General features: G+C 42.0%; 1 protein-coding gene across 2 annotated transcripts in view; it reads left to right on the forward strand.

Annotated features, from left to right (window-relative positions):
• FMO5 (flavin containing dimethylaniline monoxygenase 5) overlaps nucleotides 1-26,099 on the forward strand; it is a 344,784-nt gene that overhangs the window by 298,680 nt on the left and 20,005 nt on the right. The window contains exons 1-4 of one of the 2 annotated variants that reach the window (XM_032151623.2): nucleotides 13,108-13,393; nucleotides 13,613-13,784; nucleotides 23,394-23,582; nucleotides 25,854-26,016. In XM_032151623.2, coding sequence (XP_032007514.1) covers nucleotides 13,650-13,784; nucleotides 23,394-23,582; nucleotides 25,854-26,016 — 487 coding nt within the window. In that variant the 5' untranslated portion in view covers nucleotides 13,108-13,393; nucleotides 13,613-13,649. Of the gene's footprint in view, nucleotides 13,785-23,393; nucleotides 23,583-25,853; nucleotides 26,017-26,099 lie in introns of those variants that run through there. The other variant, XM_058439389.1, reaches the window with a different exon arrangement.

A 26,099-nucleotide genomic window follows, 5' to 3' on the forward strand; every position in this document is an offset into this window, starting at 1 on the left:
GGACTTAGGTTAGAATTAGGTCCGTGCCCATTGGTGGAAAATTTTTGTGCTGGGATGAAAAAGACTTGGGTTTTCTTTCTTGCAAGAAATGAAAAACTGTATTTTGACTTTTGATGCCAGCATACCTCTTTGTCACGAAATAACATGTAATAAATTTAGAACCCAGAAAGCCAGGGAAAATATACCACAGTATAGAAGTATAGAAAAAAAGTAAGTTGGTTTCATAGGACTCTTGCCCAGTCATCTCAGAGAATTGCCACTCCCTTTTACTATCAAAGGTAAGGTTGTAAAACAGGAATATTATCAAGTAAATCTTTGAGAACACAGTTTAGAAATTGTAGGCATCAAAATTTGCCCACGGTCTTTTTGCTTGAAATGACAGTGTTTTCCTTTTTAACTGGATACCTTTAGACTGTCATGCCATGCCATCACATTGGTCACCCAGAATTTCATTCTTTATGTTCTCCAACCAGCAGTGTAACGTTTATGCAATCTGCCTAGCTAGTCCCAGAAGGCTTTTGAGTTTGCCAAACTGGAAATTTAACTTTTGTGACATATTGACGGCAGTGATGGCCTATCTAGAGCAGCTGCTCTCATGATGCCACTTGCAATGGGGGTGGCACACCAGGGCTGCCAGCTCCATGGAGCTGGCAGAACCAGGAACAGGTGGAGGCCCTGCCTCCTTCTGAGTTGGCAGGGCAGGAGCTTCCTGCTCCCCAGGCGCAGCTGTGGCTGCCCAGCTGCAGCTGCAGACCTGGGCATCCCTGTGCTCTTTGGGGCTAAAAGCAGGCAGGAGCCCTACCCTCTCAGGCACAGCTGCAGCTGCCGGAATCATGTCCACCAACTGGGCCTCCCTGTGCTCTTGGGGGCCTGGAGCAGGCAGGAGCCCCACCCTCCTGGGTGCAGCTATAGCTGCTCAAGCCACAGCTGCAGACCTGGGCATCTCTGCCCTCTTGGGGGCCCTGGTAGGCCCCCCACCCCGTTCCTGCAGGCTAAGAAGTGTCTCCTCCCATTGCCTGGCCTCTTCCTGCACCCAGCACCTGCTCCATTCCCCGAGCAAGGTTGGAGCTGAGGCTGGGTGCTATTGCAGCCTGGCTGGGTGTGCACCCACTCCAGGCAACACTGACACGTGGCTTTGGCCCCCTCAGGACTTTGGGTGCCAGCATGGGAGGGAGGCTGAGGGGGTGCTGGGGGCAGCTCAGCCTCTGTGCTTGCCTGCAGGTGCCCCTTTGCACAAACAGTTTGGGTGCCATGAATGGCAGCAGGAGGCAGGCTCCTGGGTGGAAGGGAGCAGGTCACCGGTGAAGACCTACCCTCAAGCTGGGGAGGGCCTGAAGCCTGGAGGCTGGGCTGCTGGTCCCAAAGACCAGAGTGAGAACTTGTGGTGTTTTATTTGGGTGCCTATGGACCAGTTGGTGCACACTTCCTCTCCTCTGAGGCCTGTAAAAGCCCCAGACTCAGCCAGACTTGAGACAGTGGGATAACCAGCTGCAGAGAGGAGCTACCCACCCCAGGGTCTACTCTCTGCTAAGAGCTGAGTTGACAATGATGACCTGCCAGCTGTGGAGAGGAGCTGCTCACTCCAGGGTCTCCTCTCAGTGAGAGCTGAGCAGACATTGGTACAACCAGCTGCAGAGAGGAGCTACCCACTCCAGGGTCTCCTCTCTGCTGAGAACTGAACACTCAATGGGACAACCTGCCTGTGGAGAGGAACTACCCAATGTGGGTCTCCTCTGAGCTGTTCTGTCAACTCAGTAAAGTTCCTTTTCACCTTGCTCACCCTCCACTTGTCAACTTACATCATTCTATCTGGATGCAGGACAAGAACTCAGGACCCGCCAAATGGTGGAGCTAAAAGAGTTGTAACACAAACAGGGCTGAAACATGCCCATTGCTTGCCACATTGTGGGCAACAAGAAGGAGAGAAGAGAGAAGGAGAGAGGAGCTGCAGCCCTTTGGGAAGCCCAGACCTAGGAGCTCACTGAGCCAGGGCTGTTACATCCTCTTTGGGGCTCTTTAGCTCTTGGCATCTCCAAGCTTCCAGGCACCACTGCATTCCCCAGTGCCAGCCATGAAACCTGCTTGTGGTACCCCTGGTCCAGCTGTAGCCTCACAGGGAGTCAGTGCCCATACTGGCACCTGGAGCTGCCCGCCTTGCCGCAGCTGGCATGCTTGGCTGTGCATAGTGGCTGGACCTCATATTTGCTCACACACCCCTCTCTGCTCTGCATCTGGCTGGCCCTTGGCAGGCATGGGATCCAGGCTGGTAGCATGAGCCATGTGCAGCCTGCCAGGCTGAATGGACCAAACGAGCCCAACAGGCTCAAGCAAAACTTGTGCAAAAGCACCAATGGCCACAGAGGTTTCCGTCTGACAAAGCAACACCCCAAGAATCCCGTGACAATATTTCCATGTAGGGGACAGGTTGTCTCAATAACATAATCATAGGAAGCCAAAATGTTTCTCATGATTCAGCCTACTCTAAAATATTTTTAGACAGTGTAAAATTATGACCCTAAGAACTCTCTATGACCTTCTTCCTCCTCTGATTGACAAGAATCCAAAGCCATTTTTTTACCCTAACCCTACAAAGCCTGGGTTTTAGTTTTGAAAAATGAGCATACCTGTTCTGGGTTCTGTTGCACATGTATCTATCCCTGAGGCACAGTTATAACTTTGATACAAGGGGGTTCCCCACCTCTATCCCCTCAAATTGCTCAAAAATGGAATGTCTAATTAGTCTTCCTAATTAGAGGGTTTTCACAATCAGAGTGCTTCTGAAAGGCCGATAATGCATAGTAAATTATGAGGATAATAGTAGCTATCCTATAATGCTGTTGTAAAAATTAAATGAAACTTTTTTTCACAAGAAACTAAATACAAATTTGAATGTCCAAGGTATTACAAAGGATGAAAAAACTTCACTTGGGAATGAGCCTGGGGATCACTCAAGTATCCACATCTCATCAGTGGAGACTTAAGAAATTGGAAGTTGTCCCTCATTATTGAGGTCCCATGGTAATCTCATTTGCTTGGGGTGTCTACAGGCATCGTGTTTTCCCCATATGTGTGGCCCACAGATAGGGGTCATAAAAGTAAACAGAAATACACACACACATACACACACACACACACACACACACACACAGTGTGGTATATCTACTCCATGGTGGGCTCTAGCCAGCTTTGATAGATTGCATTACTGTTCCTAACTATCCACTTTCTCCCCATAAGATGATTATACATTTATGCCCTTAGCCATGTGACTTGCAGTGCTTCCTAATAGGAAGAACCCCTGTGATTTGCCTTGGACAGTGGAATATGAGTGGATGTGATTTACCCTAGAATATAAGTTGAAGCTTTAAATGTGCTTGCCCAGATTGTTCCTACCCTCTGCCATGGAAACTATACAAATGAAATAAGGGCCATGCTGGTTAAAATCTTTCATAATTTTTTCATGTCAGTATAAATGCATCTCATTACATATAATATGCAATATAGTCCTTCCCCATCTTGATGAACGTTTATGAAGTCGTTTCAAATTTTTCACGATTACTCCATAAATATAAACAATTGTTATTTGTCCATTCAAAATAAATTAGTGAAAACATTTTTAAGTTAGAAAATAAAATAATTTTTTACAATTAATGCTGACTAACACTTGAACTCCAACTACATGCCAGGCCATGTGTGGGCACTTTACATATGTTATCTTATAACATCCATAGGTTCTGCGGCTTAGGACATGGATATATCTTTGGGGAGCATGTTTTCAGCCTACCATGATGGCTGTGATTTATCTCCTCATCTTTTTTAGATATGCATTTTCCTTTCCTCCTCTCTGGGTAACAAAGTACCTAGCACATAGCAGGCATAGAATGGATGCTGTTGGGGTGATCAGACCCAACACCAGATCATGGGGTTGACGAAGTCCAGCAGAGTCAAAGGATTGAGAAAAACAGTTTGAGAAGTAAAGTGGGACCAGGGGGCCATCACAACTGTGGAGGCTGCGAAGGCTCCGAGCTCTGGGAGCCCACACTATTTATTGGTAATCCAACAGAGAAACAGGTGGTGAGAATGTGGGGGTCAAAAGGGCAGGTTCATGATCTACAGCTGTGACAGTTTAGCATTTATATGGAACATGTTCTTCTACTTGAGATAATAGGAATACAACCGATCTAGGAGGTTGGAGGGCTAGAAGCAAGGAGCCAGCAAGTCTACACACATTCCAGAGGACATTATGTCAGACATGCAAGCCCCGCCTCAGCTTTCTTCCCAACACTCAGCTTTTTCCCAACAGACACTGTGCTAGAAATGACTCTTGCACTAGTCAGGATTGACTTATTAAGGCTTACTACTGAACAAATAGCTCTCCACATTTTAATTCAGCAAAAAGTATATTTCTCACTCATGTCACAGTCCAATGCTTGTCAGGCACCTTTCCTTTGCAGCTCTCCCTCAAAGAAGATTCAAGCCTATTCTATCTTACAAAGATGCTATTTAAAAGTGGCCTCCGGAGGGTGGAGCCAAGATGGCCGAATAGGAACAGCTCAAGTCTACAGCTCCCAGTGTGAGCGAAGCAGAAGATGGGTGATTTCTGCATTTCCAACTGAGGTACCGGGTTCATCTCACTGGGGAGTGTCGGAAAGTGAGTGCAGGACAGTGGATGCAGTACACTGAGCATGAGCTGAAGCAGGGCGAGGCATCACCTCACCCGGGAAGCACAAGAGGTCAGGGAATTCCCTTTCCTAGTCAAAGAAAGGGGCGACAGACAGCACCTGGAAAATGGGGTCACTCCCACCCTAATACTGCGCTTTTCCAATGGTCTTAGCAAATGGCACACCAGGAGATTATATCCTGTGCCTGGCTCTGAGGGTCCTACACCCACGGAGCCTCGCTCATTGCTAGCACAGCAGTCAGATCAAACTGCAAGGCAGCAGCGAGGCTGGGGGAGGGGTGCCCACCATTGCTTAGGCTTGAGTAGGTAAACAAAGCAGCCGGGAAGCTCAAACTGGGAGGAGCCCACCACAGCTCAAGGAGGCCTGCCTGCCCCTGTAGACTCCACCTCTGGGGGCAGGGCATAGCGAAACAAAAGGCAGCAGAAGCCTCTGCAGACTTAAATGTCCCTGTCTGAGAGCTTTGAAGAGAGTAGTGGTTCTCTCAGCACGCTTGAGATCTGAGAACGAACAGACTGCCTCCTCAAGTGGGTCTCTGACCCCCAAAGTAGCCTAACTGGGAGGCACCCCCCAGTAGGGGCAGACTGACACCTCACATGGCCGGGTACTCCTCTGAGACAAAACTTCCAGAGGAACCATCAGGCAGCAACATTTGCTATTCACCAATATCTGCTGTTCTGCAGCCGCCGCTGCTGATACCCAGGCAAACAGGGTCTGTAGTGGACCTCCAGCAAACTCGAACAGACCTGCAGCAGAGGGTCCTGACTGTTAGAAGGAAAACTAACAAACAGAAAGAATATCCACACCAAAACCCCATCTTTACGTCACCATCATCAAAGAACGAAGGTAGATAAAACCACAAAGATGGGGGAAAAACAGAGCAGAAAAACTGGAAACTGTAGCAATCAGAGCGCCTCTCCTCCTCCAAAGGAACACAGCTCCTCACCAGCAATGCAACAAAGCTGGACAGAGAATGACTTTGACAAGTTGAAAGAAGAAGGCTTCAGACGATCAAACTACTCCGAGCTAAAGGAAGAAGTTTGAACTCATGGCAAAGAAGTTAAAAACCTTGAAAAAAAATTAGAAGAATGGCTAACTAGAATAACCAATGCAGAGAAATCCTTAAAGGACCTGATGGAGCTGAAAACCAAGTCACAAGAACTACATGATGAACGCACAAGCCTCAGTAGCCAATTCGATCAACTGGAAGAAAGTGTATCAGTGATGGAAGATCAAATGAATGAAATGCAGTGAGAAGAGAAGTTTAGAGAAAAAAGAATAGAAAGAAATGAACAAAGCCTCCAAGAAATATGGGACTATGTGAAAAGACCAAATCTACTTCTGATTGGTGGACCTGAAAGTGACAGGGAGAATGGAACCAAGTTGGAGAACACTCTGCAAGATATTATCCAGGAGAACTTCCCCAATCTAGCAAGGCAGGCCAACATTCAAATTCAGGAAATACAGAGAATGCCACAAAGATACTCTTTGAGAAGAGCGACTCCAAGACACATAATTGTCAGATTCACCAAAGCTGAAATGAAGGAAAAAATGTTAAGGACAGCCAGAGAGAAAGGTCGGGTTACCCACAAAGGGAAGCCCATCAGACTAAAAGTGGATCCCTCGGCAGAAACTCTACAAGTCAGAAGAGAGTGGGGGCCAATATTCAACATTCTTAAAGAAAAGAATGCTCAACCCAGAATTTCATATCCAACCAAACTAAGCTTCATAAACGAAGGAGAAATAAAATACTTTACAGACAAGCAAATGCTGAGAGATTTTGTCACCACCAAGCCTGCTCTGAAAGAGCTCCCGAAGGAAGCACTAAACATGGAAAGGAACAATCAGTAGAAGCCACTGCAAAAACATGCCAAATTGTAAAGATCATCGAGGCTAGATAGAAACTGCATCAACTCATGAGCAAAATAACCAGCTAACATCATAATGACAGGATCAAATTCACACATAACAATATTAACCCTAAATGTAAATGGGCTAAATGCTCCAATTAAAAGACACAGACTGGCAAATTGGATAAAGAGTCAAGACCCATCGATGTGCTGTATTCAGGAAACCGATCTCATGTGCAGAGACACATATAGGCTCAAAATAAAGGGACGGAGGAAGATCTACCAAGTAAATGGAAAACAAAAAAAAGGCAGGGATTGCAATCCTAGTCTCTGATAAAACAGACTTTAAACCAACAAAGATCGAAAGAGACAAAGAACGCCATTACATATTAGTAAAAGGATCAATTCAACAAGAAGAGCTAACTATCCTAAATATATATACACCCAATACAGGAGCACTCAGATTCATAAAGGAAGTCCTTAGAGACCTACAAAGAGACTTAGCCTCCCACACAATAATAATGGGAGACTTTAACACCCCACTGTCAACATTAGACAGATCAACATGACACAAAATTAACAAGGATATCCAAGAATTGAACTCAGCTCTGCACCAAGCAGACTTAATAGACACCTACAGAACACTCCACCCCAAATCAACAGAATATACATTCTTTTCAGCACCACACCACACCTATTCCAAAATTGACCACATAGTTGGAAGTAAAGCTCTCCTCAGCAAATGGAAAAGAACAGAAATTATAACACACTGTCTCTCAGACCACAGTGCAATCAAACTAGAACTCAGGATTAAGAAACTCACTCAAAACTGCTCAACTACATGGAAACTGAACAACCTGCTCCTGAATGACTACTGGGTACATAACTAAATGAAGGTAGAAATAAAGATGTTCTTTGAAACCAACGAGAACAAAGACACAACATACCAGAATCTCTGGGACACATTCAGAGCAGTGTGTAGAGGGAAATTTATAGCACTAAATGCCCACAAGAGAAAGCAGGAAAGATCTAAAATTGACACCCTAACATCACAATTAAAAGAACCAGAGAAGCAAGAGCAAACACATTCAAAAGCTAGCAGAAGGCAAGAAATAACTAAGATCAGAGCAGAAATGAAGGAAATAGAGACACAAAAAACCCTTCAAAAAATCAATGAATCCAGGAGCTGGTTTTTTGAAAAGATCAACAATATTGATAGACCACTAGCAAGACTAATAAAGAAGAAATGAGAGGAGAATCAAATAGATGCAATAAAAATGATAAAGGGGATATCACCACCGATCCCACAGAAATACAATCTACCATCAGAGAATACCATAAACACCTCTACACGTATAAACTAGAAAATCTAGAAGAAATGGATAAATTCCTTGACACATGCATCCTCCCAAGACTAAACCAGGAAGAATTTGAATCTCTGAATAGACCGATAACAGGCTCTGAAATTGAGGCAATAATTAACAGCTTACCAACCAAAAAAAGTCCAAGACCAGATGGATTCACAGCCAAATTCTACCAGAGGTACCAGGAGGTGCTGGTACCATTCCTTCTGAAACTATTCCAGTCAATAGAAAAAGAGGAAATCCTCCCTAACTCATTTTATGAGGCCAGCATCATCCTGATACCAAAGCCTGGCAGAGGCACAACAAAATAAGAGAATTTTAGACCAATAGCCCTGATGAACATCGATGCAAAAATCCTCAATAAAATACTGGCAAACTAAATCCAGCAGGACATCAAAAAGCTTATCCACCACGATCAAGTGGGCTTCATCCCTGGGATGCAAGGCTGGTTCACCATATGCAAATCAATCAACGTAATCCAGCATATAAACAGAACCAAAGACAAAAACCATATGATTACCTCAATAGATGCAGAAAAGGCCTTTGACAAAATTCAACAACGCTTCATGCTAAAAACTCTCAATAAATTAGGTATTGATGGGACGTATCTCAAAATAATAAGAGCTATCTATGACAAACCCACAGCCAATATAATACTGAATGGGCAAAAACTGGAAGCATTCCCTTTGAAAACTGGCACAAGACAGGGATGCCCTCTCTCACCACTCCTATTCAACATAGTGTTGGAAGTTCTGGCCAGGGCAATCAGGCAGGAGAAGGAAATAAAGGGTATTCAATTAGGAAAAGAGAAAGTCAAATTGTCCCTGTTTGCAGATGACATGATTGTATATCTAGAAAACCCCATCATCTCAGCCCAAAATCTCCTTAAGCTGATAAGCAACTTCAGCAGAGTCTCAGGATACAAAATCAATGTGCAAAAATCACAAGCATTCTTATACACAGGCAAACAGAGAGCCAAATCATGAGTGAACTCCTATGCACAATTGCTTCAAAGAGAATGAAGTACCTAGGAATCCAACTTACAAGGGACGTGAAGGACCTCTTCAAGGAGAACTACAAACCACTGCTCAATGAAATAAAAGAGGACACAAATGGAAGAACATTCCATGCTCATGGGTAGGAAGAATCAATATCATGAAAATGGCCATACTGCCCAAGGTAATTTATGGATTCAATGCCATCCCCATCAAGCTACCAATGACTTTCTTCACATAGGTGGAAAAAACTACTTTAAAGTTCATATGGAACCAAAAAAGAGCCCGCATTGCCACATCAATCCTAAGCCAAAAGAACAAAGCTGGAGGCATCATGCTACCTGACTTCAAACTATACTACAAGGCTACAGTAACCAAAACAGCATGGTACTGGTACCAAAACAGAGATATAGACCAATGGAACAGAACAGAGCCCTCAGAAATAATGTCGCCTATCTACAACCAGCTGAGCTTTGACAAACCTGACAAAAAGAAGAAATGGGGAAAGGATTCCCTATTTAATAAATGGTGTTGGGTAAACTGGCTAGCCATATGTAGAAGGCTGAAACTGGATCCCTTCCTTACACCTTATACAAAAATTAATTCAAGATGGATTAAAGACTTAAATGTTAGACCTAAAACCATAAAAACCCTAGAAGAAAACCTAGGCAATACCATTCAGGACATAGGCGTGGGCAAGGACTTCATGTCTAAAACACCAAAAGCAATGGCAACAAAAGCCAAAATTGACAAATGGGATCTAATTAAACTAAGGAGCTTCTGCACAGCAAAAGAAACTACCATCAGAGTGAACAGGCAACCTATAGAATGGGAGAAAATTTTTGCAATCTACTCATCTGACAAAGGGCTAATATCCAGAATCTACAATGAACTCCAACAAATTTACAGGAAAAAAGCAAACAGCCCCATCAAAAAGTGGGCAAAGGATATGAAGAGACACTTCTCAAAAGAAGACATTTATGCAGACAAAAACACATGAATAAATGATCATCATCACTGGCCATCAGAGAAATGCAAATCAAAACCACACTGAGATACCATCTCACACCAGTTAGAATGGCCATCATTAAAAAGTCAGGAAACAACAGGTGCTGGAGAGGATGTGGAGAACTAGGAACACTTTTACACTGTTGGTGGGACTGTAAACTAGTTCAACCATTGTGGAAGTCAGTGTGGCGATTCCTCAGGGATCTAGAACTAGAAATACCATTTGACCCAGCCATCCCATTACTGGGTATATACCCAAAGGATTATAAATCATGCTGCTATGAAGACACATGCACATGTGTGTTTATTGTGGTAGTATTCACAGTAGCAAACATTTGGAACCAATCGAAATGTCTAACAACGATAGACTGGATTAAGAAAATGTGGCACATATACACCATGGAATACTATGCAGCCATAAAAAATGATGAGTTCATGTCCTTTGTAGGGACATGGATGAAGCTGGAAACCATCATTCTCAGCAAACTATTGCAAGGACAAAAAACGAAACACCGTATATTCTCACTCATAGGTGGGAATTGAACAAGGAGAACACATGGACACAGGAAGGGGAACATCACACACTGTGGCCTGTTGTAGGGTGGGGGGCTGAGGGAGGGATAGCATTAGGAGATATACCTAATGTTAAATGACGAGTTAATGGGTGCAGCACACCAACATGGCACATGTATACATATGTAACTAACCTGCACGTTGTGCACATGTACCCTAAAACTTAAAGTATAACAATAAAAAAAAAAAGTAGCCTGCGTGGAGCTTGCAGTGAGCCAAGGTGGCACCACTTGCACTGCAGCCTGGGCGACACAGTGAGACTCCGTCTCAAAAAAAAAAAAAAGGGTGGGGGGGCCTTCAAAAGAGACTGCTGAATGAATATAGGCAAAATACAAACGTAATAGAAAGAATTAGAACACAGGATAGCATCTGAGTAGAGGTGAGACCGTAGTGTTTGAAAGCTCTTTCTGGGTTGGACCTTTGCAGAAACTCTGCAAACCCAGTTCTACATGCATGTGCATCCATACACATACACTCCTTCAAAAGTGTCATATGTTATCTTGGAATTAGTCGTTATTTCTCACTCATAATATTGCTGTCTTATAATAGCATGAGTAACTGAGTTGAGTGTATATTAATTTGGATGTATCAAGTTATTTTTCAATGAAGAAATTGACTCACTTGCAAATTGTCAGCTAGCCGAGAGAGAGAAAATTTGAGTCAAGGTTTAAAACATTGTATAAGTAATTTTAAAACAACACAAAACATATTTGCTATATTCAAAAGCAATTAATTCTAAGACGCAATTGAAGTAGGGGGACATTAAAATGAAATTACATTGTTAACTAGATTTTAAAAGTAATTCTTGCATTATTTGTAAAACTAATTCAGTAGGAGGAAATTAATACTCAGTTGATAAAAGTATTCATGTTTTCCTTTAGGCATTTCTTCTAGTGCATTCAAAATTATCCAATTTACAAATAATTCATTTTAAGTTAACTTCTAGCATATAAAATGGTTGTGTTGAAACACTGTCTTCAGAATTTTATTTTTAAAAGATACTATTTTAGTATAAATTCACATTTATAGTTGAATGCTTTTGTGAAAGATATTAGTCTTTAAAATATTTTACAGGCTGGCCTTGTTGGCTCATGCCTGTAATCCCAGCACTTTGGGAGGCCAAGGCAGGTGGATCACTTGAGCCCAGGAGTTCACGACCAGCTTGAGCAACATAGTGAAACCTCATTTCTACAAAAAATACAAAAATTACCAGGTGTGGTGGCACACAGCTGTAGTCCCTACTCAGGAGGCTGAGGTGGGAGGATTGCTTGAGCCCAGGAGATAGAGGCTGCAGTGAGCCATGATTGCACCACTGCACTCCAGCCCAAGTGCCCTGTTTCAAAAAAAAAAAAAGTTTGACTGTTCCAAAACATATTAATGTTAGAGTCTGCTAAGTTGCTATAAATACAACAAAAAATTCAGTGGCACAAACAAAATATCAGTTGCCTCTCATGTAAAAGTCCAAGATTAGCAGGTGCAGATTGGAAGAGCAAAACTGATTCAGGGAGTGGTAGAAGGAGAGCAAGGATCCAAGGCATGAGCCACAATCCATGCCTCTTACAACCCCTCACATCTGTCAAATAGAACCCTTGTCTGGATGGGCCCTTGTTCTAACCCAGTGCCTGGAATCTTGTATCTGTTATATTGGTGGTTCTACATGACTTTATATTTGAAAAGTTACATTTTAGAAGTGGTATATTTTGTATTTTTGGTTACTAATATAACTGTGTGAAAGCACTATTAAAAATACTTTTATTTCGTTAAAATTACCTGTTTATGTTTTGGTCTCCTCCACTAATCTGTAAGCCCCTCTGAGTAGGAAACAGTACATTCCTCACTATACTCCAGCACTCAGCTCAGTGCATGGGGATTTAAAAGTAAATAGATTCTTAGATCCAGATTGTGAGGAGGGGAGGAGAGAGGTATAGGTGAGGCGGGGGTGGAAGCGGGGGCAGGGTCATCTTAAGGAAGGAGACCACTACTGCTCCTGCTGCCCTCCTCCCCCCACCTTGCCTAGTTCACAAGACAGGAGGAGAGAAAAAGCAAAAAGTTGGGAAAAAAAAAAAGTAAGATAAATAGCCAGACAACCTTGGCACCACCACCCCGCCCTAGGAGTTAAAAAGAGTAATAATAATAACATCAACCCCTGACCTAAACTACTTGTGTTATCTGTGAATTCCAGACACTGTATGAAAAGAGCATTGTAAAACTTTTTATTCTGTTAGCTGATGCATGTAGCCCCCAGTCATGTTTCCCACGCTTGCTTGATGTATCACGACCCTTTCACGTGGACCCCTTAAAGTTGTAAGCCTTTAAAAAGGCCAAGAATTTCTTTTTCAGGGAGCTGGGCTCTTAAGACGCGAGTCTGCCGACGCTCCCGGCCGAATAAAAACCTCTTCCTTCTTTAATTTGGTGTCTGAGGAGTTTTGTCTGTGGCTCATCCTGCTACAATCTGTTTGGACAGATCACTTGAAGGGTAGGTGTTTACTTAAGCATTTGGGGTAGAACTTGCTTTGGGGTTGTTGACAGTTTTCCCTTCACTAGGAAGTGTTTGTCACTTTAAGGCAAAAACCAGGAAGTTAAAAGTGGACGCAGAAGCGAGCACAGATGGGGCTAGGGGGCACTCTGTTTTCAGAGAAAGTAGTTGAGAGTGCTGGCAACAGCAGCTGAAATATAGAGAAGTTGTAGGATTAACTTTTTCTCCCAAAGCAGCTTCAGCGCACGTTTTATTCCCATCGAGGGAGGGAGAATGGGTGCCGCTGAGTGGGCGGGGGAGTGGTCCCTGAAAGGAGGTGGAGTGCTACAGCCCCTCCCCGTTGGCTCTCGCTGTTTGTACGTTGTTGGTTTATACTAATTTGACAACAGCTGCCTGTTGAATAGCCTCTAGATCGCAGCTGAAGGATCTGTTGAGCGCTTCAGGAAAGGCGGTGAGATCGGGTACCGCAGCAGAGCACTCTCAGCTCTGGGTCTTGCAGGCTCAGGGCTCCCCATGCCAGCAGAACGATTTCCTCTGGTGAAGAGGACCGTCGAATCTGTCCTTCTCAAGGCACCTCTTGTACAGAATTTATTCGAATGCCATGGCCAAGGTCTTCCTTGAAAAATGTTAACCGATGTGTGCTTTTTGTCTTTTGTCATCCTTTCTTTAGGACAGGCGACATTGACAGGTGAAGATCTCGGGAGACCATGACTAAGAAAAGAATTGCTGTGATTGGGGGAGGAGTGAGCGGGCTCTCTTCCATCAAGTGCTGCGTAGAAGAAGGCTTGGAACCTGTCTGCTTTGAAAGGACTGATGACATCGGAGGGCTCTGGAGGTTCCAGGTACATACACCTCCTAGTCCCTTAATACTTGAAACCCTCCCTGCAACTAGGTGCATACGACAGTTTATCTTAACAGTGTCAGGTGGCCGGGCGCGGTTGGCTCACGCCTTTAATCCTAGCACTTTGGGAGGCCGAGGCGGGCGGATCACGAGGTCAGGAGATCGAGACCATCCTGGCTAACACGATGAAACCTCGTCTCTACTAAAAATACAAAAAAATTAGCCGGGCGTGGTGGCGAGTGCTTGTAGTCCCAGCTCCTCGGGAGGCTAAGGCAAGAGAATGGGGTGAACCCGGGAGGCAGAGCTTGCAGTGAGCCGAGATCGCGCCACTGCACTCCAGCCTGGGTGACAGAGCGAGACTCCGTCTCAAGGAAAAAAATTAAAAAAAGATAGTTAAACTTATTATATTCCAAAGAACACCAGCCACCTTTATTGATCTCCAAACTGACATGCATTGGGTTTGCTGAGTTTGCTTTTATTTTTATTTTTTCATTTTTTGAAGGAGAATTTTTATTCTTTTTATTTACAGAAAATTCAGCAGTGTACATTTAACCCAGTTTAGTGGCACCTTCTTTCACCTTTCCCTTTTCCAGTTTGGTGATTAACCCACAGATTTAGGAGCCAGGACATTGCCTCCCCAGTGGCAGCGAATTTCATCATATCTGTCCACGTAACTGGTTCTGAAAACTGCCACCAACTTAGCCACACCTCCTTTGTCTTCCTAGTGAACCTGTGTGAAGGCAACGTCGTGCAGGTCTTCCTGTGGACTAGACATCCCAATCTTACCTCCCCCTTGATAATGCAGTAAGGGACCCCCATTTTGGGACACAGAGCAGGCAGGAAGACAACCAGCTCGATTGGGATCCGCATCGTGTGCAATCACCACCAGCTGAGTCTTCTTGTTCTCCACCAAGGTGGTGATTGTGTTAACCCCTGCTGGAAAGACGGGTGGTGTCTGGGTGGGGATATCCCCTTTGCTAGCAGCTTTCTTCTCAGTCCAGGACAACAGTCTCTGCTTCTTCTCTTGTTTTGTCTCTGGTCTGTGCTTGTGGGCCCGCGTAAGCAGTCAGTAGCTGTTTGGCAATGCGAAGCCTGGGTGAACCGGTTAATGTCAGGAAGTGCTTTCAGCAGCTTATAAAAGGATAGCTCTTTGCTGCTGCAACCTGATATAGGGGGGCCTTTTGACAAAGAGGCTGAGGTCCCTTTGGGGCTGTATGTCCTGTCCAATGCCAAAATTCTTAGGCTTTTTCTCAAACAGAGGATTCGCAACTTTTTTGGCTTCCTGCTTCTTCACTGATAGCAGGGGCGGGGGCCGCCTTCTTTACCTTAGCCTTCTTTCCTATTGGCATCTTGGGTTTCTAGAGGAGAACGGGTTTGCTTTTAAGCTAGTTTTCTGAACATTTAATAGTATTGAGGTGCCCTAGATAAGTTTTACATTTCTTTTTTTTTTTTTTTTTTTTTTTTTTTTTTTTTTTTTTTTTTTTTTTTTTTGAGACAGAGTCTTGCTCTGTCACCCAGGCTGGAGTGCAGTGGCGCAATCTTGGCTCACTGCAAGCTCCGCCTCCCGGGTTCATGCTATTCTCCTGTCTCAGCCTCTCCGAGTAGCTGGGACTACAGGCGCTCGCCACCACGCCCGGCTAATTTTTTGTATTTTTTTTTAGTAGAGACGGGGTTTCACTGTGGTCTCGATCTCCTGACCTCGTGATCCGCCCGCCTCGGCCTCCCAAAGTGCTGGGATTACAAGCGTGAGCCACTGCGCCCGGCCAAGTTTTACATTTCTTATTTCATAAAAACGAACACAGTGTTGGCCAGCTACATAAAAGTGGCTTTATAGCATTTCTTAGTTGAACAGAAATACAATCCTTTTGCACCCTGACTCTGTTTTGGGGACTGATTTTATGTGACAATGGTCCTTATTCAGATCTGGAGTGGATCCCCTTAGCTGACCTGCATACCTGTATCATCATCAGTCCTGGACATGGGCTAAAAGCCTGTTGTTTTTAGTAAACAGCAGAAAATTCTGCTCTTAAAATCCGGCCACAATATGGTATGGAGGTTAATAATGCAGTCTTAGGCTCAAACCTTATTTCTGTCACCTACTAACAGTGTGACCTTGGGCACATCATTAAGCCTCTCTGTACCTGTGTTTCTTCATCTTTAAGAAGTGGATAATAATAGTATCCACTTTATAGAGTTATTGTCAGGAGTAAGTGAATGGATAATTATGCCAATCACAACAGTGCCAGGAACATAGTGCTACATGTTGGTTATTATTCAGTAGGCCTAGGATGGGACTCACACATGTGGTGTCTTTACTAAGCATCTTAGCCAGTTTTGGCAGTTACTGAAAAGGCATGAAATCAATTGAGGATGGGAGGAGGTTGGGAGGGCATCCATCATCCTGTCTGATTATCAAGTTTCTGGTTTTTATCTCCAATGTGGTTTAAACTTATTCTCTGCTAAAGACTTAATGTGGAGGTTTTTCTTCTGATTATCCACTTGGCAAAATTTTAACACTTTATAAACTGCTTCCTTGAAAATAAATAACCTGTGTTTCATCACAACGCTCTGACTTCTGTTATGACAGACCACACCTGTGTGGTTCACCATTACATTTCTAGAGCCAAGCATGTATTCTACTATCTCCATTTTTTAAAGCTCCCCAGATGATTCCAATGTGCAGACAACAGTTCAGAGAGAGTTTCTATTCCATGGGATTTTGAAAATAACAGAAGCCCCAAACTGTCCTTATTCCTCCCATTTAATTTTTTCTCCTTTCTTCTGTCCTTATTACTTCTTCCAATCCCATCAGTTCCAATTACCCCAGCTTCCATCCCCTGCTCTCTCTCTCTCTCTCTTTTTTTTTTTTTAGGCAGAGTCTCACTCTGTTACCCAGGCTGGAGTACAGTGGCATGATCTCAGCTCACTGCAACCTCTGCCTCCTGGGTTCAAGTGATTCTCATGCCTCAGCCTCTCAAGTAACTGAAATTATACATGCACTACCATGCCTTGCTAATTCTTTTATTTTTAGTAAAGATGGGGTTTCACCATGTTGGCCAGGCTATTCTCGAACTCCTCACCTCAAGTGATCCGCTCACCTTGGCCTCCCAAGGTGTGGGGATTACAGGCATGAGCCATCGTGCCTGGCCTCTCTTTTCTTACATAGACTTCCTGCTCAAATGTGTGAGCCTTGTGCCTAGGTAGGAAATATAATCAGTGTATAGAATTTGTAGAGGGAAGATTTATTCATCAATGGTAGAAAATTGTAAAATGCAGGAGCAGAAGCTTCTTTTTCTTCTACTCACTAACCCAATACTGCTCTGTGCTCACTCTTTTGGAAAGCAGTGGATTTGGCACAGTGGTAAACCTTAGCTAAGGTCCAATCAGGTGGTTTGAAGGACTTGAAGGATGTTGTTGACACAGGATAACACTTGTTGTGGTTAGTGATTTGAAAAAGAGTTGGAATATATGAGTACCGCAAAGAGATGAGATCTGTCATTCATTTCCCTCAGTGATCCCAACAGACCTGCTGTGGAAAGCATGGCTCTACTCTTTGTAAACTTTGAACTTTTGGAATACACATACAGACTTGCATTTATCAGTACCTCATAAAGTATTTTATTACAGAGGGACTTTATAAATATCTCTTGAATGAATAAATGAAATGAGATTCAGAAGTTTAGGAACGTGCCTCCCCTGCTCTCCATACAACAAACATCTTAATTCCAAAATGACCTTGCCATTCATTAATTTACCTTAATTAAAAAATATATATACTTATGTACAAACGTGTTTAAATAAGCTTTTAATGTTAGAACAGTTTTAGACTTACAAAATTTATTGGGAAGATAATACAGAGAATTACAGTACACCTCATGTCCAGTTACCCCATTTTACATTAGTATGATACATTTTTAAATAATTAATGAACCAATACTGACACATTATTATTAACTGAAGTCTATACTTTATTGAGATTTACTCAGTTTTTCCTAACGGCCTTTTTCTGTTCCAGGATCCCATCCAGGATACCGTATTACATTTAATAGTCATATCTCCTTAGGCTCTTTTTGGCTATGAAATTTCTTAGACTTTCCTTGTTTTTGATGCCCTTGATAGTTTTGAGGATTACTTACTGGTCAGGTATGTTGTAGAATATCCCTCAGTTAGGATTTATCTAATTTTTTTCTCATGGTTAAATTGGGGTTATGAATTTTGGGGAGGAATATTATAAAGTGCCATTCTCCTCACCTCCCATCAAGGGTACATACTATCGACATTATACCCACTGTTTTTTTTTTTTTTTTTGAAACTTAAAACTCATTTTATGTTATTATAAGTAAGAAATTAGCATTCAATATATGCCACAATATATCTTTGTTGAAGTGTAAGTTTGTTCCAGTTTTGTATTTTTCGTTTTCCAACTGTTATTTTAGGTTCAGGGGGTACATATGAAAGTTTGTTACAAGGATAAATTGTATGGGGCTGGGATAACTGCTAGCCATATGCAGAAGATTGACACTGGATCCCTTCCTTTTGCCATATATGAAAATCAACTCAACATAGATTAAAAAGTTAAATGTAAAACCTAAAACTATAAAAACCCTAGATAATATCACTATTGATGTTAACCTTGATGTCCTGGCTTGAAATAGTGTTTGTCGGTTTTTGCCACACTGTAAAGTTGCTCCTTTTTTCTCCATTGCCATACTATCCTCTTTGGAACAAAGTCACTATGCACAGCCCACAATTAAGGACAAAGTCTTCTATTCTAGGCCTTCTGTCTTTCCATATGAACTTTAGAATCCAAGTGTTAGCTTGGATTCTAAAATAGCTTGCTGGGATGTTGATTGAGATTGCATTGTATCTATAGGTCAAGTTGGAAAGAACTGACATCTCAACAATATTTAATCTTCCAGTCTATGAATCAGAATATCTCTCCATTTATTTAAATCTTAGACTTTCTTCATCTGTGTTTTGTAATTCATGCTTATAAATCCTATACATATTTTGTTATGTTTATACCTACGTATATAATTTCGAGGGTATTACTATAGATGGAGTTTTTAAAATTTCAAATTCCAGTTGTTCATTCTAGTATATAAAAAAGCAAATGACCAGGTGCAGTGGCTCATGCCTGTAATCCCAGCACTTTGGGAGGCCGAGGCGGGTGGATCACGAGGTCAGGAGATCGAGACTAGCCTGGCCAACATAGTGAAATCCCGTCTCTACTAAAAATACAAAAAATTAGCTGGGCATGGTGGCATGCGCCTGTAGTCCCAGCTACTCAGGAGGCTGAGGCAGAAGAATTGCTTGCACCCGGAAGGCAGGGGTTGTGGTGAGCTGAGATTGTGCCACTGCACTCCAGCCTGGGCAATAGAGCGAGACTCTGTCTCAAAAAAAAAAAAGAATTAACTTTTATATGTTAACCATGTATCCTGCAACCCTGCTGTACTCACTTGTTGGCTCTAGAGAAGGAGTCTCGCTCTTTCACCCAGGCTGGAGTGCAGTGGCGCGATCTCGGCTCACTGCAGGCTCTGTCCCCCGGGGTTCACGCCATTCTCCTGCCTCAGCCTCCCGCGTAGCTGGGACTACAGGCGCCCACCACCTCGCCCGGCTAATTTTTTGTATTTTTAGTAGAGTCGGGGTTTCACCGTGTTAGCCAGGATGGTCTCGATCTCCTGACCTCGTGATCCGCCAGCCTCGGCCTCCCAAAGTGCTGGGATTACAGGCGTGAGCCACCGCGCCCGGTCGGCTCTAGGAGTTTTTTTCTTTTTTTCTTTCTTTTTTTTTTTTTTTTTAATTCTTTGGGATTTTCTACATAGACAGTCAGGTCATCTGCAAATAAAAAGTTATCTTTATTCCTTCCCAATCCTTATATTCTTTACTTTTCTTTCTTCTATTATTGTACTAGCTAAGACTTCTAGTGCAATGTTCCATAGGAGTGGTGAGAGAGGACATCCTTACCTTGTTCCCAGTCTTAGGGGAAAAGTGTCTAGTTTCTCACTGTTAAGTATGATGTTGGTTATAGGTATTTTGTAGATGTTCTTTATCAAATTGAGGAAGTTTCTCTCCATTCCTAGTTTGCTGAGAGTTTTTATCATGAATGGGTGTTGTACAAACAACATTTTAACAAAAAAGAAAAAGAAAGCAATCCTACTGCCTTAATAAATCAACTGGTTTTCTGTATTTTCACATTTTTTCTATTTCAAATAAATAAAGTATACTCAAAAAAGACATGTCTAACAGGGAGAGATTATACAAGTATAATTATATACCCGTAGGTAGACATAATATTACATATTTGGTGATTAGAATGTAAATTTAGTTTTACAGTTCCCTTTTTACTTCAAGTTATATCATACGCCATTTTTAATGTTCCTGCACAGACTTCAAAATCATAGTTTTTGGTGTCTCCAAATTCACTTTCCATAATTCATTAACTAATTCATTTCAAAGCATTTATCGCACATCCAATACACACCAGGTCCTGATAATAGAGATTTAAAGAAGGGTATCACTACTCTCGGGTTTCTCACAGTCATGGAAACAAATGCCTGATAATATAGTGTGTTTAAGTTATCTTTATAGAAATATGAACAGAGAGTTTTGGGAGCTTGGAGGATGAATAGGGGAATCTAATTCTCTGGAGAAATTAGAAAAGTCTTGTTGAAGGAAATGACATTTGATGTAACTCTTGAAGGACAGGAAATTTTCCAGATGAAGAAATAGTAATATTTACAAAGGTTTAAAATTGTGCAAGAGCCTAGAGTGTTTCAGGAACAATTTGATGACTTAGAAATTTGAGATTAAATAAGGACAACACTGGATGAAGATTAAAAGATAAACCGGGCTAGATTGTGAAATATGCTAAATTTCAAAATAAGGAATTTTGTTTTCCATATGGAATCAAGAGAAACTATTAAGCAGTGGAGTGGCGGGATCTACTTTGTATTTATCAGGATACCCATAGGTTGGTGTGGAAGATAAATTCTGCATGTTGAGGCTGGGTGCAGTGGCTCACGCCTGTAATCCCAGCACTTTGGGAGGCTGAGGCAGGCAGATCATGAGGTCAGGAGATTGAGTCCAGCCTGGCTAACATGGTGAAACCCCGTCTCTACTAAAAACACACAAAAAATTAGCCAGGCATAGTGGCGCGTGCCTGTAGGCCCAGCTACTCAGGCTGAGGCAGGAAAATTGCTTGAACCCAGGAGGCAGAGGTTGCAGGGAGCTGAGATCATGCTACTGCACGCCAGACTGGCGACAGAGCGAGACTCCGTCTCAAAAAAAAAATTCTGCATGTTGAGATACTATAATTTACTAAACCATTCATCTATTTTGGGAACATTTAACATTGTTACTAATTAATTGCTATTTAAGTTATACAAAAATGTATCTTTATGCATTTGACTTTATATTATTTTGCAATTTTTCTTAGGACAAAATTTTGGGAGATACATATATCTTATTGAACTCTTTTTGAGATAAATGTTAATGTATTTTATTAGTTTTGTTATGCATTCTGTGAAACTTACGTCTTATTCTGTATATCCCTTTCTCAATACAATTTGATATGCATCCATTAAACATTTATTGAGTGCTATTTATCATTATGGATGCTGTGGGGAAAACCATTAGTACAATTCAAGGGGCTTACAATCTAGTTGGGGAGATAAGGAATACACTACAAAACATTATGGAGGTCTTTGAATCCTAAGCTGAGAAATAGGAACTTTATTCTACAGGAAATGGGGCAACATCTAAAATTTTAATTAGGGCGGAGATATAGTCCAGCCACACCTTAGAGAGAACACTTCGGTTGAAACAGATAGGATAGATTAGAAGAAGAGACTTCAAAGGAGACTTATGAAAATATTATTAGCAGTTAAAGAAATGAGATGTTGGATTATAGGTCAGAGAAATGGGAATGATCAATTTAGGATTCCTAGATTGAATAATTAAGCAATAAAAATGGGAGAAAAACAATCCTAAAGGTGGACAAAGCCAACAAACACTCTCCTTTGTGGCTATTTAATGTTTCATAATACTCAATATCTCAATATCTGTTCATTTCTAGAATAAAAGGGGAGGAGGAGATCCAAATTGATTAAGATGATTTTCCATAGTCAAAACAATTTTTGAAAATCTAAAAATCTGAAAACTCCTCATTTGTGAAATCTCTGTGACAGGCTAGGTAGATTGCATCATTGCTTTACTTTATGTGATCACCACAACAATGCTATAAGGTAGTTAATAGGAAGGTTTTTTTTTTCTTTTTCTTTTTTTCTTGAGATGGAGTTTTGCTCTTGTTGCCCAGGCTGGAGTGCAATGACGCAATCTTGGTCACCGCAACCTCTGCCTCCTGGGTTCAAGCGATTCTCCTGCCTCAACCCCCCAAGTAGCTGGGATTACAGGCATGTGCCACCACACCCGGCTAATTTTGTATTTTTAGTAGAGACAGGGTTTCTCCATGTTGGTCAGGCTGGTCTCGAACTCCCAACCTCAGATGATCTACCCACCTCAGCCTCCCAAAGTGCTGGGATTACAGGCATGAGCCACCACGCCCGGCCTCAATAGGAAGTTTTTGAGGATGCAAAGAAGTTTGTTGTAGGGGAAAGAACACTGAACTGGGGATTAATGTCATCTAATGCAGTGCATCTCAGTTTGCATGAGCATCTGAATCACGTGAAGATTTTGCTAAGATGCAGGTTCTGATTCAGTAGGTCTGAGGTGGGGCCTGAGAGTCTGCATTTATAACACAGTCTCTCAAGTGAAGCCCCAGCTGCTAGTCTACAGACCACACTTTGGTAGTAAGGATCTAGAGCAGTGGTTCTTAAATTTCAGTTGTTTTGTTGGGCACTTAGCTTGTCTCATTTTTGTATTATGAATAATGCTGGTATTAACATCCTTTAACATAAATCTTCCTAAGTGATGCTGAATATTTTTTTAAAAGGCTAGGTAAATTGCAAGGACTTTCATATATATTTTAACACTGCTCTCCAGAAAACACCGGAGATGTTATACTCTTTCTGGTATATGGAAACTGTTACACTCTTTCCTGTGTATCTTCCCATTTTGCCTCACTGTTACTCATTTAAAACACTATTTATTACTCAGTGTTAGTAACTTTCTTTTCACATGTTTAGAACTTCAGCTGGGATACAATAGAATAGGTAGAATTTCTGGGGACTGGCCATATATTTTCTGTCCCAGACATTCTCTTCATGTGGTGAGGCTGGACTTCCTCATGCTATGGTGGTCTCATAGTAGTTGGATTTCTCATATGGCTGCTAGCTTCTACCAGAGGGAGCTTTCTGAGACCCAGGCAGAATCTGCAAGGCTACTTATGACTTGGTCTTGGAAGCCATTCAGTGTCATTTCAACTGTATGCTGTTGGTCAAAAGCAAGTCATAAAGATAACTGAGATCCAAGGGGAAGGGACTACATAAGGGCACAAATACTGGAAGGTGTGTGTGTGTGTGTGTGTGTGTGTGTGTGTGTGTGATTTAATTGACACTTCTTTCAGAAAACTTTTTCAGATGTTTATTGGCTATTTATAAAACATGAAGATGATTCTCAAGTTGCTATGAATACTTTCTATTTATTGCAGGAAAATCCTGAAGAAGGAAGGGCCAGTATTTACAAATCAGTGATCATCAATACTTCTAAAGAGATGATGTGCTTCAGTGACTACCCGATCCCAGATCATTATCCCAACTTCATGCATAATGCCCAGGTCCTGGAGTATTTCAGGATGTATGCCAAAGAATTTGACCTTCTAAAGTATATTCGATTTAAGGTAGAAAAATTGTGTGGGTATCTTTGTGTTTGATGTTGTTTGCCAAGTAAATGAATAACGTGGTTTCAGTTACCAATGTTTACTTCTAAAGATTGGCTTGATTTGCACATGTATCTGTCCTACCCAGGCAAAAACTCCATTCTTTCTCCTCCTTGCTCCTCAAAAATATTCAAGGGACGGTCTCTCTTTCATATATTTTGGATGCAGATACAGGAAGCCACCTGGCAGAGTGTTTTCATTACCTTCATTTCACATTATTTGATTGCAATAAACAGATGAAGGGAAATATTTTCCCCATTACAGAAGGGAACTGATAGGTATGGGAACTCTAAAACTCTCTGGTTCCACAACTTGCCCATTACTGCTTAGCCCTTTTGTACTTTCTGAAGTACTTTCCAATACATTTGTTTACATGAACATCATAAAAACCCAGTAAAGTATAGTTGTTGGGTAGTTGACTCTGGTGTAGAGGGGAGAACATGGAATTGCAGAATAAAAACCTGAATTCTGGTGCTTGCCCTACCACTAACTTAGATGTTAGACAACAATTTCCTCAATTTCAATTTTTAAAAATTTTCTTGTTTGTAAAACAAGATGATTGTACGAGATCACTTCTGTGGTTCCTTCCTGCTCTAAAGTATTCTAGGACTTTTCTATAATTTCTGATCATGACCATAAAAGAATTTTATGGTCAGATATTTCTGACAGCTGGCAAAAAGCCCAAACCTTCTGCCTTCTGATCATCCTGCCAAGTCATGCCTTTTTCTGCTTAATGACAATAAGAAAATGAAAACATCTAATGAACTTCTAAAGTAAGTCATTTACATTCCAGTGGTGCTGCTTTCATTTATTTAAACAATACTTATTGAACAAGTTTGCTACCATACTAAGCATTGAATATGCAAAGACAAAAAAGAAAAATCAGTAACTTTATAGTCTAGTTAAGGGGATAAAAAATGAAGAAAAATTTTATTATAAATATAATTAATAAAAATAAAGAGTTACATGGGGACAAATGCTAGAGATTTATACGTTGCAGCTCGGAGGAGAGATGTTGAACCCATCAGGACATGAAGTATCAGGTTCCAGGGAAGTTTTCTTAAAGAAGATAAAGTTTTCTTAAAGCTGAGTCTTGAAGGGTGAGTAGGAGTCTACCAAATAAGGAATAAAGGGTGATCTAGGCAGAGGCACCAGCCTGTATAAAATAACATGATAGAGGAACTATAAATAGTGCTGGATGGCCAGCACATGCAGGGGTGGTTTGTCTCTCTCTCTCTCTTTTTTTTTTTCAGACAAGAGTCTTGCTCTGTTGCCCAGGCTGGAGTACAGTGACACGATCTCGGCTCACTGCAACTTCCACCTCCCAAGTTCAAGCAATTCTCCCGCCTCAGCCTCCCGAGTAGCTGGGATTACAAGCATGTGCCACCACACCCACTAATTTTTGTATTTGTAGTAGAGACGGGGTTTCGCCATGTTGGCCAGGTGAGTTTTGAACTCCTGACCTCAGGTGATCCACCTGGTTCAGCCTCCCAAAGTGCTGGGATTACATGCGTGAGCCACTGCACCCAGCCAGGGGTGATGTCTCTATTAGTCCATGAAGACATTATGGTCATGGGCCCTTAGAAGCACATAGTGTTTCCTTAACCTAAGTAGGGTAACCCATATTTATTATTTTTTATAAAGCTAAAAATCATAACACTATCCTGTTTCACAGCCTCTTTCTTTATAGTTCCTTGTAAAATGGGTATTTATGGGAGCCAAAGGGAGATTCACTTATATAAAATGAGAGCCACTGAGGTGTTTTTCTACCCTACCAGGAAAAGGAGCCCTATAGCTCAGTCACTTATTTAAAGGTAGCCAGGAGAAGAGAACCTAGGGTAAGAAGACATCAGAAGGTCTCAGGCCATATAGGGGTCAGAAGAAGAATAGGCATTTAGTGCATGGAGTGTCATAAAAGCGCAGGAGAAGCCCAGGCTTTACTCGGGTGTTACAGTGCCTTAGGACCTGGACCAAGAGACCTAGTGACTTGCACTTTTCTAGAAGAGGAGGGTACATTAGCCTGCCAACACTATGTTATTTTTTTCTGTCTTGTCGAATTTTTCTCATTCTGACCACAGCCCAAAACAGTTCTTATTTATGGAGTATGAAAATCAAATATCCCTGCATGGGTCCTATTATGTGATAATGCCTGTGATATCAGCCCTTTGTGTAACACTATGCAAGGAGAGTCATGTCAGTGATGTCCCCTGTGGTTATCACTTTTCTTTTCAGACCACTGTGTGCAGTGTGAAGAAGCAGCCTGATTTTTCAACTTCAGGCCAATGGGAAGTGGTCACTGAATCTGAAGGGAAAAAGGAGATGAATGTCTTTGATGGAGTCATGGTTTGCACTGGCCATCACACCAATGCTCATCTACCTCTGGAAAGCTTCCCTGGTGAGCAGCTTACCAGGAAGGAAGACCTTTGACCCATGCCTCTGACCTGACCCCTGAGGAATGGGAGGATTGTGGTCTGAGTA

The sequence above is a fragment of the Hylobates moloch genome, unplaced genomic scaffold (genome assembly GCF_009828535.3).
Source record: "Hylobates moloch isolate HMO894 unplaced genomic scaffold, HMol_V3 SCAFFOLD_5, whole genome shotgun sequence".
In the NCBI taxonomy this organism is placed as follows: domain Eukaryota; kingdom Metazoa; phylum Chordata; class Mammalia; order Primates; family Hylobatidae; genus Hylobates; species Hylobates moloch.